Source organism: Lycium barbarum, chromosome 6, assembly GCF_019175385.1.
Source record: "Lycium barbarum isolate Lr01 chromosome 6, ASM1917538v2, whole genome shotgun sequence".
In the NCBI taxonomy this organism is placed as follows: Eukaryota; Viridiplantae; Streptophyta; class Magnoliopsida; order Solanales; family Solanaceae; genus Lycium; species Lycium barbarum.
The window spans coordinates 117,233,210-117,246,903 of record NC_083342.1 but is presented as its reverse complement, the minus strand read 5'-3'; the positions used below and the strand labels follow the sequence as shown (position 1 = coordinate 117,246,903).

At 32.4% G+C, this 13,694-nt stretch overlaps 3 protein-coding genes across 3 annotated transcripts; all 3 read left to right on the top strand.

Moving 5' to 3' along the window:
- On the top strand, positions 1 to 860 carry LOC132600050 (uncharacterized). Its single transcript, XM_060313182.1, has 2 exons — positions 1 to 351; positions 633 to 860. The coding sequence occupies exons 1-2, from the start codon at positions 75 to 77 to the stop codon at positions 719 to 721; spliced, it is 366 nt and encodes a 121-aa protein (XP_060169165.1). The 5' UTR covers positions 1 to 74; the 3' UTR covers positions 722 to 860.
- A 3,168-nt stretch (positions 861 to 4,028) lies between these two features.
- Positions 4,029 to 4,903, top strand: LOC132600049 (uncharacterized). Its single transcript, XM_060313181.1, has 2 exons — positions 4,029 to 4,378; positions 4,663 to 4,903. Exons 1-2 carry the CDS (start codon positions 4,102 to 4,104, stop codon positions 4,749 to 4,751), a joined length of 366 nt encoding a protein of 121 aa, XP_060169164.1. The 5' UTR covers positions 4,029 to 4,101; the 3' UTR covers positions 4,752 to 4,903.
- A 7,220-nt stretch (positions 4,904 to 12,123) lies between these two features.
- On the top strand, positions 12,124 to 12,981 carry LOC132600048 (uncharacterized). The gene is made up of 2 exons (XM_060313180.1): positions 12,124 to 12,469; positions 12,752 to 12,981. The coding sequence occupies exons 1-2, from the start codon at positions 12,193 to 12,195 to the stop codon at positions 12,838 to 12,840; spliced, it is 366 nt and encodes a 121-aa protein (XP_060169163.1). The 5' UTR covers positions 12,124 to 12,192; the 3' UTR covers positions 12,841 to 12,981.
- Positions 12,982 to 13,694: the final 713 nt, after the last annotated feature.

Here is a 13,694-nt window from a genome sequence, read left to right as displayed (position 1 = left end):
CTAAAAGCACTTCAATAGAGAGGGGGGAAAGAGAGAAAAGAAAAGTAGCTACAAGCATAACAAGTACTTTTAAGATGGCAAAATTAACCAATGTTATGTGGTGCATGATTATTGTCTTGTTTGTTGTTTTTTCTCCATTAACCCTAGAAGCAACATCACCACCATATGTACTTGAGCCAACACCCGCAGAAGTAGCAACATCACCACCATATATACTTGAGCCAACACCCGCACAAGAAGCAACATCACCACCATATGTACTTGAGCCAACACCCATAGAAGAAGCAACATCACCAATAATCTCACTAGATTTGTCTACTGCGAGTCGTAGCACTCGTGTCTCTATCGCAAGTAAGTATACCTAAATTTATGAATATCTTACCTTTTTTTATTTATCTTTTTTCCCGTGTTAATAAAGAATAACAAAAAATTACTTTAAAAACATAAATCTCTCTTATGAGTATAATTATGTTTATGATGAAAATTACAATTGCAAAATTTTGGTTTCCAAGCACATAGACTCTCGTTGCCGGATTGGCTTACAATATGTTTTTTGAGTTAATTCCAAGTCTTTGTGATGATATTTTTTATTGTTTTGATATATGGAGAATGTTTGTTTTGGACAATTTCAGGTTGCGGCTTTGGATTGTGCAAGAAATTCAAGTGTTGCAGATGCCAGCCTGAGTTTCCGTTCCTATGCATCTCTTGTTGCACAGATTGAGAGTGAAAACAATATTTAATTTACCATGTTATTGTTAGCAACGAGCACACATATTTTATGTTGCAATAAAAGTGTGTGTACTTTTATCTTTTTATTTGATAAAAAGCACTAATAAATAATTATTATCGTCTTTCTAAAAGAGTTACAATTGCACATTCTATTTTCTTTTTTTGTTTTTTGCTATTCGTGCTTATGAGTTATGCGTTATGATGTTCTCGAGGTTTCAAAGAAAACGGGAAATAAAAAAAAGCATTTAAAGAATAGATAATAATAATAATAATAATAATAATAATAATAATAATAATAATAATAATAATAGAGAAAGGAGCTTTACTAAAATGGGTTTGGATCCCACGAGTCGTGATTGCTCCAATAATATTCTATGAAAAAAAAAGCATTTAATAATAATAATAATAATAAAGAAAGAGAGAAAGGAACTTACTACAATGGGTTTGGATCCCACGAGTCGTGAATGCTCCAGTAATCTTCTATGCAACCCACTATTAAAACTCAAATTTGCGCCTTTAATTTTTGTCATTCAGCACTTTTAGCGCGGCATAAATTAAATTTCAGCCGGCATAGTTAGCGTTTAGTTTTGGCATATGTATCATAACATACCATAAGTTGTGCCAGACGAGTCAAAACTTTCAATATTCAATATAATTTGAAAAAAGGCATAAGTTTAGATTCCGCTCTCCACAGTTAGCATTTAGCTTGGGCATATGTATCATCACATCCACACAAGTTATACTGGAAAAAGAAAAAAATTTCAACACTCAACATAATCTGGAAAATACTACACAACTTATGTTGCATAAATTAGTTCCTACAGAACTTTTGCCAAGCGAGGCAAAAGTTCATTTTCTGAAGATAAAAATGTTATGGAACTTATGCCGAAGGAAGCATACAGGGATATTTTCATTAAATAAGCAGTAAGTATAAAAATTAAAAATCACAATACGAGGGCAAAAATTAAAGACCAGTCTCTATGAAGGGCAATTATATTGGTGCAAAAAATTGCTAAAACTCCCTTATCACTTAATGAAAATACATAGCCCAATATTTTCCCATTCAATTTAGGAAATTTTACATGGTGTAACTAACATCTACTGGGTATTTACTATTCACAACTATAATTTAAAATAATTACTACACATAGCTATATTTTGTATTTCATAGCAAATTCACATTACACCTCACTGCTCCTCTTCTCCCTCATTTCTCCAAAGCCGCTGACCCCCACTTATTTTTTCATTTCTGCTTCACCCGGCGGAGCAACTCCGGTGACCTTTTGTTTCTTCTGTTTCAAATTTGGTTGTCGGACGGCGCAATGCCGACAACTTTGGTTCTTCCATTCAGATTTGGCTGACGTGGTTGTTGTATTTGGTTTCACTTAATGAAAATACTTAGGCCAATATTTTCACAATTATTTAGGAAATTTTACATGGTGTAACTACATCAATCAGGTATTTACTATGCACAACTATAGTTTAAACGAATTACTATACATAGCTATATTTTGTGTTACATAGCAAATTCACATTAAACCTCATTGCTCCTCTTCCCCCTCATTTCTCCAAAGCCGCTCAACCTCACTTATTTCTTCGTCGCTGCTTCGCCTGACGGAGCAAATCCTGGACTTTTTATTTTTTCTGTTTCAGATCTGAATACCAGACAACACAATGCCGACGACCTTTGGTTCTTCCATTTTAGATTGGGGGATGTGATTGTTGTATTTGATTTAAGATTTGGTCGATGATCTGATGGTGTCGGAGCTTGGTTTCATATCTGGTCATTTCCAAATCTGGCCGCCATGTGTGATTTATTGTATCCATTATTCCGACGATTTTGAGTTCCAGATCTGGCCATCGTCATCACCTCCACAGCCGTCGCCGTATTTTTTATATTTTTGCCTGTATTTCTATATTCCGAAGGAGATTTTTCCAGCAAGTTCCTGTAAATTTTGAATTTGTATTGTTTGAAAACATCCTAATTGAATACAGTGAATGTAATACAATGTAATAGTAGCTACAAATGAATACAGTAAATTGAATACAGTCGAATATCTCAGTATTTTTTGAATTTTTGTTGCTTGAATAGGGTAAATTGAATACACTGTAAAAGTAGTTGCGAATGAATACAACTGAATTAAATACAGTAAGTTGAATACAACTGAAATGGATATAGCAAAATACAACTGATGACAAACACTTTGTAGCTACTAGCAGTAATTAACGAAACCATAATTACGCCTTGCAAATAGTGTCCAAACTATAGTCATTTGTTAAAATTTCTCTAATATAAATTTGACCCACTAAACACACATATAGGATAAAGGGTTGGATCAAAAATTGAACGCAGCTAAGCAAAAGAGCTCTAATATAGATTTTGTAGTGGCCTTAAACCCCCAACTGGAGTTTTGGTCTGTTAACGTTATTTTCTGATCGGGTCAATTTGAGTTGTAGCCCAAGCTGACGGATGGTGTAGACGAGTTGATTTCGATCGCTGATCGGGTCAGTTACTCAACCCGTCAATTTATTTGCTCAGTTTATACATTGTGTTTTTGTTTTGTTTTGTTTTTTCTATTCAATAAAAAAGATGATTACTTGCACCAATATAATAGCTAGTGTTTTAAATTTATTTACCTTATTTTCTTTTCTCAGGTCGTGTAAAAAAGAATGGCTCTTCCATTTTTTTGGCTTTATAAAAAAGTATTTTTGGCGTAAAACAGTTTATGTTTAGCCAATTAATTAAAAAAATACTTTTGAACAACAATTAGTGTTTGGCCAAATTTTTACAAAGTGCTTCTAAGTTTGTATTTTTCTCAAAAGTGCTTTTTCGAAAAGTGTTTTGGGCAAACAGGCTATAAGTATATACATACATTACACGCATACATATAAACATTCACAGATTTACACGTAAAAGCATTATTTAGTTACCAAATAATAATATTGAGCAAAAAACAAATTGAGTTAAAAACATTATTCAGTTACCAAATATACTTTTTAAGTAACTACATAAAGAGAATTTTGAAAACTGTCTATCAAATTGCCAAAAAAGGATTAAACTTAACCATTTGGGTACAAATGTAGTACTTGATGCATATATTTGTCACCCAATGATTTTATATTCTATTTTATAGTATTTTAAAACGGATTACATGTATCTACATATGATTTTTTATAATTTGACTCTATTTCCTCTAGTGCATACTAATAATTGATCGTAACTACTTACTAAAAATAAACACAACTAACTTTTAAATTGTGTTCTATCTTTGCTATAAAAGGAAGAGCTATCACATGCCTAAAAGCACTTCAATAGAGAGGGGGGAAAGAGAGAAAAGAAAAGTAGCTACAAGCATAACAAGTACTTTTAAGATGGCAAAATTAACCAATGTTATGTGGTGCATGATTATTGTCTTGTTTGTTGTTTTTTCTCCATTAACCCTAGAAGCAACATCACCACCATATGTACTTGAGCCAACACCCGCAGAAGTAGCAACATCACCACCATATATACTTGAGCCAACACCCGCACAAGAAGCAACATCACCACCATATGTACTTGAGCCAACACCCATAGAAGAAGCAACATCACCAATAATCTCACTAGATTTGTCTACTGCGAGTCGTAGCACTCGTGTCTCTATCGCAAGTAAGTATACCTAAATTTATGAATATCTTACCTTTTTTTTATTTATCTTTTTTCCCGCATTAATAAAGAACAACAAAAAATTACTTTAAAAACATAAATCTCTCTTATGAGTATAATTATGTTTATGATGAAAATTACAATTGCAAAATTTTGGTTTCCAAGCACATAGACTCTTGTTGCCGGATTGGCTTATAATATGTTTTTTGAATTAATTCCAAGTCTTTGTGATGATATTTTTTTTATTGTTCTGATATATGGAGAATGTTTGTTTTGGACAATTTCAGGTTGCGGCTTTGGATTTTGCAAGAAATTCAAGTGTTGCAGATGCCAGCCTGAGTTTCCGTTCCTATGCATCTCTTGTTGCACAAATTGAGAGTGAAAATAATATTTAATTTACCATGTTATTGTTAGCAACGAGCACACATATTTTATGTTGCAATAAAAGTGTGTGTACTTTGAGCTTTTTATTTGATAAAAGCAGTAATAAATAATTATTATCGGCTTTCTAAAAGAGTTACAATTGCACATTCTATTTTGTTTTTTTGTTTTTTGCTATTCGTGCTTATGAGTTATGCGTTATGATGTTCTCGAGGTTTCAAAGAAAACGGGAAATAAAAATAAGCATTAAAGAATAGATAATAATAATAATAATAATAAAGAAAGAGAGAAAGGAGCTTACTAAAATGGGTTTGGATCCCACGGGTCGTGATTGCTCCAATAATATTCTATAAAAAAAAAAGCATTTAATAATAATAATAATAATAATTTCTACTACTTAGAAGAGCTAGTTCGTCGTCCCTCTTCATCGTAGTTGATGATGGGCCCCATAAAATAAAATAAAAAAGTTTTGGGCCCTTTATTAAACAGACCTTAAAAAAAATTGTGGATTCCATATATACAAAAACTAATATTTAAAAAAAAAGTGGGCCCCATATTAAACACCATGCGTATTCGTAGCAAACTCTAATATAATAAAGTTTTAAATACAGAGCATAAACTGCAATGTTATATTAATCGTATTTTGAACATAATATCCCATATTGACTAAATCAAGCAACATATAAAAAAAAAGGTGCAGACTTTGTATTCTTAGCAAACACTAATATAATAAAGTTTTAGATACGGAGCACAAATTACAATGTTATATCAATCGTGTTTTGAACATAGTACATATAAATACGAACATAGTATCCCATATTGACAAAATCAAGCAACATATAAAAAAAAAGGTGCAGACTTTGTATTCTTAGCAAACACTAATATAATAAAGTTTTAAATACGGAGCACAAATTACAATGTTATATCAATCGTGTTTTGAACATAGTACATATAAAAAAAAAATTGGGCCCCATATTAAACAGGCTCATAAAAAAAAATTATGGGCCCCATATATATTAAACAACAATTAATATTAAAAAAATGTAGGCCCCATATTAAACACCATTCAGTATTAAAAAAAAAAGGTGGAACCCACCACATCCAAATTCACGGGGAAAAAAAAGTGAACCCCATATTAACAAAATCAAGTAATATTAAAAAAAAAAAAGTGAATCCCATATTAAAAAAACAAACAATGTTAAAAAAAATTATGGGCCCCATATTAAATACCGTGCGTATTCGTAGCAAACAATAATATAATGAAGTTTTAAATACGGAGCACAAACTACAATGTTATATTAATCGTGTTTTAAACATAGTATCCCATATTGACAAAATCAAGCAATATATATAAAAAAAATTAATCCCATATTAAAAAAATAAACAATGTCAAAAAAAAGGGCAGACTTTGTATTCTTAGCAAACACTAATATAATAAAGTTTTAGATACGGAGCACAAATTACAATGTTATATCAATCGTGTTTTGAACATAGTATATATATAAAAAAAAAAAAAAAAGGGCCCCATATTAAACAGGACCATTAAAAAAATTTGTAAAAACAATTGTGGGCCCTATATATATTAAACACCAACTAATATTAAAAAAAAAATGTGAGCCGCATATTAAACACCATCCAGTATTAAAAAAAAAATGGAACCCACCACATCCAAACTCACGGGAAAAAAAAGTGAACCCCATATTAATAAAATCAAGCAATATTAAAAAAAAAAAGAAATTGTGGGCCCCATATTAAACACCGTGCGTATTCGTAGCAAACACTAATATAATAAAGTTTTAAATACAGAGCACAAATTATAGTGTTATATTAATCGTGTTTTGAACATAGTATCCCATATTGACAAAATCAAGCAATATATATATAAAAAAATGAATCCCACATTGTGGGCCCCATATTAAACACCATCCAGTATTAAAAAAAAAAGTGGAACCCACCACATCTAAACTCACGGGAAAAAAAATGTGAACCCCATATTAACAAAATCAAGCAATATTGGAAAAAAAAAGTGAATCTCATATTTAAAAACAAATAATGTTAAAAAAAAATTGTGGGCCCCATATTAAACACCATGCGTATTCGTAGCAAATACTAATATAATAAAATTTTAAATACGGAGCACAAACTACAATGTTATATTAATCGTGTTTTGAACATAATATCCCATATTGACAAAATCAAGTTGTTATGTTCACTAAATATACTTAAAATATTTATATTTTAAAATAAGATAGAATTTAATGCAAAAGACAACATGACAAGTAAAATGAGCTAAACCGATAATATTTACCAAAAATTAAAAAATAGTATTTCTTCGTTTAGATAGAAAATCAATTTCTACAACAAGTCTTCTCTTTTAAAAAATATTAATAAATTTGTCGATTTTGTATTCGTAGCAAACATTAATATAATAAAATTTTAGATACGGAGCACAAACTATAATGTTATATTAATCATATTTTAAACATAACATACGTATATATATATATATATATATATATATATATATATATATATATATATATATATATAATCACTATTCAAAGACAACTACATACACATAAATGCACTATAATCTAAAGTGTTGGGCCCGTGCGCAGCACGGGCATAAGCCGTCTAGTAATAAAGAAAGAGAGAAAGGAACTTACTACAATGGGATCCCACGGGTCGTGAATGCTCCAGTAATCTTCTATGCAACCCACTATTAAAACTCAAATTTGCGACTTTAATTTTTGTCATTCAACACTTTTAGCGCGGCATAAATTAAATTTCAGCCGACATAGTTAGCGTTTAGTTTTGGCATATGTATCATAACATCCCATAAGTTGTGCCAGACGAGACAAAACTTTCAACATTCAATATAATTTGAAAAAAGGCATAAGTTTAGATTCCGCTCGCCACAGTTAGCATTTAGCTTGGGCATATGTATCATCACATCCACACAAGTTATGCTGGAAAAAGAAAAAAAAATCAACACTCAACATAATCTGGAAAATATTACACAACTTATGTTGCATAAATGAGTTCCTACAGAACTTTTGCCAAGCGAGATAAAAGTTCATTTTCTGAAGATAAAAATGTTATGAAACTTATGCCGAAGGAAGCATACAGGGATATTTTCATTAAATAAGCAGTAAGTACAAAAATTAAAAATCACAATACAAGGGCAAAAATTAAAGACTAGTCTCTATGAAGGGCACTTATATTGGTGCAAAAAATTGTTAAAACTCCCTTATCACTTAATGAAAATACATTACCCAATATTTTCCCATTCAATTAGGAAATTTTACATGGTGTAACTAACACCTACTAGGTATTTACTATTCACAACTATAATTTAAAATAATTACTATACATAGCTATATTTTGTATTTCATAGCAAATTCACATTAAACCTCACTACTCCTCTTCTCCCTCATTTCTCCAAAGCCGCTGACCCCCACTTATTTTTTCATTTCTGCTCAGGGGCGGACCTACATTGGGTCAAGGGGATTCAACTGAACCCACTTCGCCAAATGTTGTGGCTTTTTACATGTATTAATTCATTGGAAATTGTATATATAAATGAAATGAACCCTCTTGCAACATTGGAAAAGCGTAGCTCAATTGGTTAGCGGGTTCATTTATAACGAATGGGCCTGAGATCGAGCCTCCGTATAGTCAAAATCTCTGAACTTTTTAGTTTTTAAATGTCACGAGTTGGCTAGCGGGTTCATTGATACATGTAGACCATTATAGTCCTAGACACCTAGTCCGTGGGAGTAGCGAGAGTATACACCATCTGTCAACTTGGGCTACAACCAAAATTGACCCAATAAGAAAATAGCGTTAACAGACCAAAACCCCAGTTGGGGGTTTAAGGCCACTACAAAATCTATATTGGAGCTCCTTTGCTCAGCTTCGTTCAATTTTTTATCCAACCCAATATCCTATATGTGCGTTCAGTGGGTCAAATTTATATTAGAGAAATTTTAACAAATGACTATAGTTTGGATACTATTTGCAAGGCGTAATTATAGTTCCGTTAATTACTGCTCGTAGCTACAAAGTGTTTGTCATCAGTTGTATTTTGTTGTATCCATTTCGGTTGTATTCAACTTACAGTATTCAATTCAGCTGTATTCATTCATAGAATGACTATAGTTTGGATACTATTTGCAAGGCGTAATTATAGTTCCGTTAATTACTGCTCGTAGCTACAAAGTGTTTGTCATCAGTTGTATTTTGTTGTATCCATTTCGGTTGTATTCAACTTACTGTATTCAATTCAGCTGTATTCATTCATATATGCTTTTACGGTGTATTCAGTTTACCCTATTCAAGCAACAAAAATTCAAAAAACCCTGAGATATTCGACTGTATTCATTCGTAACTACTATTACATTGTATTACATTCACTGTATTCAATTCGGATGTATTCTAACAATACAAATTCAAAAATTACAGGGATTTGCCAGAAAATTCTCCTCCGGAATATAGAAATACAAGCAAAAATATAAAATATATGGCGACGGCTATGGAGGTGATGACGATGGCTAGATCTAGAACTCAAAATCGTCGGAATAATGGATACAATAAATCACACATGGCGGCCAAATTTGGAAACGACCAGATACGAGGTCTGGAAGATGTTTTTGGCACACAATCTGCACTCAAATAAAAAGTGCAGCAAGGTAGTATCAGTACAAACACCATGTACCGGTAGATATCATAGGCCCACTAATATTAGTATCATGCATACGTTCATAAAATCAATAAGATAGGCAGATAGGCACAACAACACATATCCAAATAATGTCATCAACAAAAATCAGCCAACACAGGAATAATATGAGTTCGATGCAATGCAATACAATAATGAAAGCATCTCAACAGTGTACACACATGCTAAATGGTAATGTTTTCCTAAATGGTCCTGACCTGCAGGGGACCCATGATATCCATGTACCACTCCCTCCGGAACTAACCTCGGATCACGAGCCCATAACTAGGCCACATCCCCACCCCTGTCAAATGTGCATTTTTCATATATATATGTATCCTATTTTTCATCACAATGTGGTTCGCGACTGATTTCCAGATCATTAGTAAATATGGAATAGGATCAGTCAACAATACCAAAGTCAAGAACACAAGGCACCATGGCACAATCAATCAAGACTCAACAAATCAGCTCATCAATCAATATGAATATGAAATCATTTCAATCACAAGAAGAGTACATATTAAGTCATTCCTTCTCATATCACAATAATTTCACCTCAGGTTCAGTGCAGAAAGTAATGGCGACCAGCCCACATAATCAATCAATCAGTACCAACCTAGGAATTTCCAACTAGACTTCATGTTCGAAGACCTATACATGTTTTTCCCCATCAATTTTATTACATATACATTCAACTGATCAAATTTTAATTCAAGTAGACCATAACCTACCTCAAAGCCGAACTGGAACTATCCAACACTCCGCAATAGATTTCCCTTTCGTGAAGCTTCAGAACGTTTAAAGTCTAGTAATCATAACGTTAAGTGAGTAATGGCACATCTACACAAACAAACAATAATTGGGGAAGAGAACCCAACTACTTCCACTATTTTTAAATAGGTGAACTATCACTAAGTGTGAATTCATCATAAAATCAACCCCAACCATCATACAATTCCAATTCATGGGTTTTCTAATCAATTCATGCCCTTCCAAACAGTTTTTAGGCTAAAGTTTTCAATTTTATTGGAACCCTAAGTCTCAATCAATAATTTCCACCATTAATAATAAATTTCTCACCCTAGGAAGTGATAATCTACAGTCTTAGCTAGATGATCAAACAATAATAAAATCAATAACCCATCAAATATTCAACGGTTTGCAATTTCTAGGGTTCTAACCTTTCAATTCACCATTAAAGAACCTCTAGTGGATGTAGGAACTTAAGACGATTATGGAATGAATGAAGATAAAGGTTGATACTTACATTGATGAAGAGTGGTGACCTAACCTTAGAAAGATCGCCTTAATATTTCTTGGGAAGTGTTTTTGGTGTTACGTGGGGAATGGGTTCGAAATATGGAATATAAAATACAGTTTTTGCCTCTTGTTGACTACTGCAGCGGTCGACGTTCGCTATAGCGGGAATCGTTCCGCTATGGCGGACCTCATTTAATTCCCCATTTCCCGCACCGGCGAACCACGCACCATTATGGCGAACTCGCTGCAACGGTATTACCACCGCTACAACGGTCCAAATCGACCAGTGAGCTCTGGAGTTTTCACTAGATTTTCACCCAACACATATCAATCTGAGGCCCGACAAACACCAGTTAAACATGCAGATCAATGTAAAAACCTGTTACGGACTGACTAGAGGCCTCAGAATTCCCCAACGGAGGTCAAATTTACTAAGTCACCCCCTCAGCGAAAATGAAGATAAGTTTCAAACAATGCACAACAATAAACAACAAAAGTTTCAGTTTTTAGATTTCTAACTCCTTGAGTTCTCATTAAGCACATTTCTATTCTCGGGAGGGTACTAGCAAGGTTAAAATGGTCAAATACCCCATAACGACCTATCGGGTCGTTACACATTTTTTTGGCTTTATAAAAAAGTACTTTTGGCGAAAAGCAGTTTCTGTTTGGCCAATTAATTTAAAAAATACTTTTGAGCAACAATTAGTTTTTGGTCAAACTTTTACAAAGTGCTTCTAAGTATGTATTTTTCTCAAAAGTGCTTTTTCGAAATGTGTTTTTGGGCAAAGGCTATTTTTTAGCTTCTGAAAAATAACTTCTACTACTCCCCACTTATTTTATCTCAAAATCTTGGCCAAACACCTCACTTTTTATAAATAAGCACTTATTAGAAAAAATAAGTACTTTTGGAAAAAAATAAGCTCGGTCAAACAGGCTATAAGTATATACATACATTACACCTATACATATAAACTTTCACAGATTTACACGTAAAGCATTATTCAATTACCAAATAATAATATTGAGCAAAAAACAAATTGAGTTAAAAACATTATTCAGTTACCAAATATTACTTTTTAAGTAACTACATAAAGAGAATTTTAAAAAATGTCTATCAAATTGCCAAAAAAGGATAAAACTTAACCATTTGGGTATAAATGTAGTACTTGATCCATATATTTTGTCACCCAATGATTTTATATTCTATTCTATAGTATTTTAAAACGGATTACATGTGTCTACATATGATTTTTATAATTTGACTCTATTTCCTCTAGTGCATACTAATAATTGATCGTAACTACTTACTAAAAAATAAACACTACTAACTTTTAAATTGTGTTCTATCTTTGCTATAAAAGGAGTAGCTATCACATGCCTAAAAGCACTTCAATAGAGAGGGGGGAAAAGAGAGAGAAGAAAAGTAGCTACAAGCATAACAAGTACTTTTAAGATGGCAAAATTAACCAATGTTATGTGGTGCATGATTGTTGTCTTTTTTGTTGTTTTTTCTCCATTAGTCCTAGAAGCAACATCACCAACATATGTATTTGAGCCAACACCCGCAGAAGTAGCAACATCACCACCATATGTACTTGAGCCAACACCCGCACAAGAAGCAACATCACCACCATATGTATTTGAGCCAACACCCATAGAAGAAGCAACATCACCAATAATCTCACTAGATTTGTCTACTGCGAGTCGTAGCACTCGTGTCTCTATCGCAAGTAAGTATACCTAAATTTAGGAATATCTTACTTTTTTTTTATTTATCTTTTTTCCCGTGTTAATAAAGAATAACAAAAGATTACTTTAAAAATATAAATCTCTCTTATGAGTATAATTATGTTTATGATGAAAATTACAATTGCAAAATTTTGGTTTCCAAGCACATAGACTCTCGTTGCCGGATTGGCTTATAATATGTTTTTTGAATTAATTCCAAGTCTTTGTGATGATATTTTTTATTGTTCTGATATATGGAGAATGTTTGTTTTGGACAATTTCAGGTTGCGGCTTTGGATTGTGCAAGAAATTCAAGTGTTGCAGATGCCAGCCTGAGTTTCCGTTCCTATGCATCTCTTGTTGCACAAATTGAGAGTGAAAACAATATTTAATTTACCATGTTATTGTTAGCAACGAGCACACATATTTTATGTTGCAATAAAAGTGTGTGTACTTTTAGCTTTTTATTTGATAAAAAGCACTAATAAATAGTTATTATTGTCTTTCTAAAAGAGTTACAATTGCACATTCTATTTTTTTGTTTTTGTTTTTTGCATTCATGCTTATGAGTTATGCGTTATGATAATCTCGAGGTTTCAAAGAAAACGGGAAATAAAAAAAATCATTTTAAGAATAGATAATAATAATAATAATAATAATAATAATAATAATAATAATAAAGAAAGAGAGAAAGGAGCTTACTAAAATGGGTTTGGATCCCACGGGCCCAATATTAAAACTCAAATTTGTGTATTTAACTTTTCTCCTTCAACACTTTTAGTGCGGTATAAATTTCGACTGGCATAAATTAAATTTCAGCACAACTGAAATGAAGGTTTCAAAAGAATAAAATGAGTTATACGACATTGGGCTGAAACTCAGATAAAGAAATTCTTGAATTATTACAATTCAATCTAATAGGTTTTGAAAACCTGTTCAAACCTTAAGAGAATTTTTTTGGATAAGATTATGAAATTGAAAGAATGAGTTGAAGCGGTAGCAGTAAAAGGTAGGTAGACTTGTGGCAGAAATGGTGGCATTGGGAGTCGCAGGGGATAAGGTACAAGTTCAGGGGGCAATTATGTATTATCTCTACGTGAATTCAATTTGATAGTATAAAAAATTTAGGTTTAATATATAATCAGTCCCTTAAACTTATCAGGATATTTCATTTAAACATTCGAGCTAAGCCCTATTTCAATTGAACACCTCATCTTCTAATAACAT

What these genes read in the sequence shown, in the direction of transcription:
- LOC132600048 (XM_060313180.1), top strand. Translation starts at nt 12,193, where the DNA reads ATGGCAAAATTAACCAATGTTATGTGGTGCATGATTGTTGTCTTTTTT. An exon ending in CACTCGTGTCTCTATCGCAA is followed by an intron (nt 12,470 to 12,751) that starts GTAAGTATACCT and finishes GGACAATTTCAG; the next exon opens with GTTGCGGCTTTGGATTGTGC.
- LOC132600050 (XM_060313182.1), top strand. Translation starts at nt 75, where the DNA reads ATGGCAAAATTAACCAATGTTATGTGGTGCATGATTATTGTCTTGTTT. An exon ending in CACTCGTGTCTCTATCGCAA is followed by an intron (nt 352 to 632) that starts GTAAGTATACCT and finishes GGACAATTTCAG; the next exon opens with GTTGCGGCTTTGGATTGTGC.
- LOC132600049 (XM_060313181.1), top strand. Translation starts at nt 4,102, where the DNA reads ATGGCAAAATTAACCAATGTTATGTGGTGCATGATTATTGTCTTGTTT. An exon ending in CACTCGTGTCTCTATCGCAA is followed by an intron (nt 4,379 to 4,662) that starts GTAAGTATACCT and finishes GGACAATTTCAG; the next exon opens with GTTGCGGCTTTGGATTTTGC.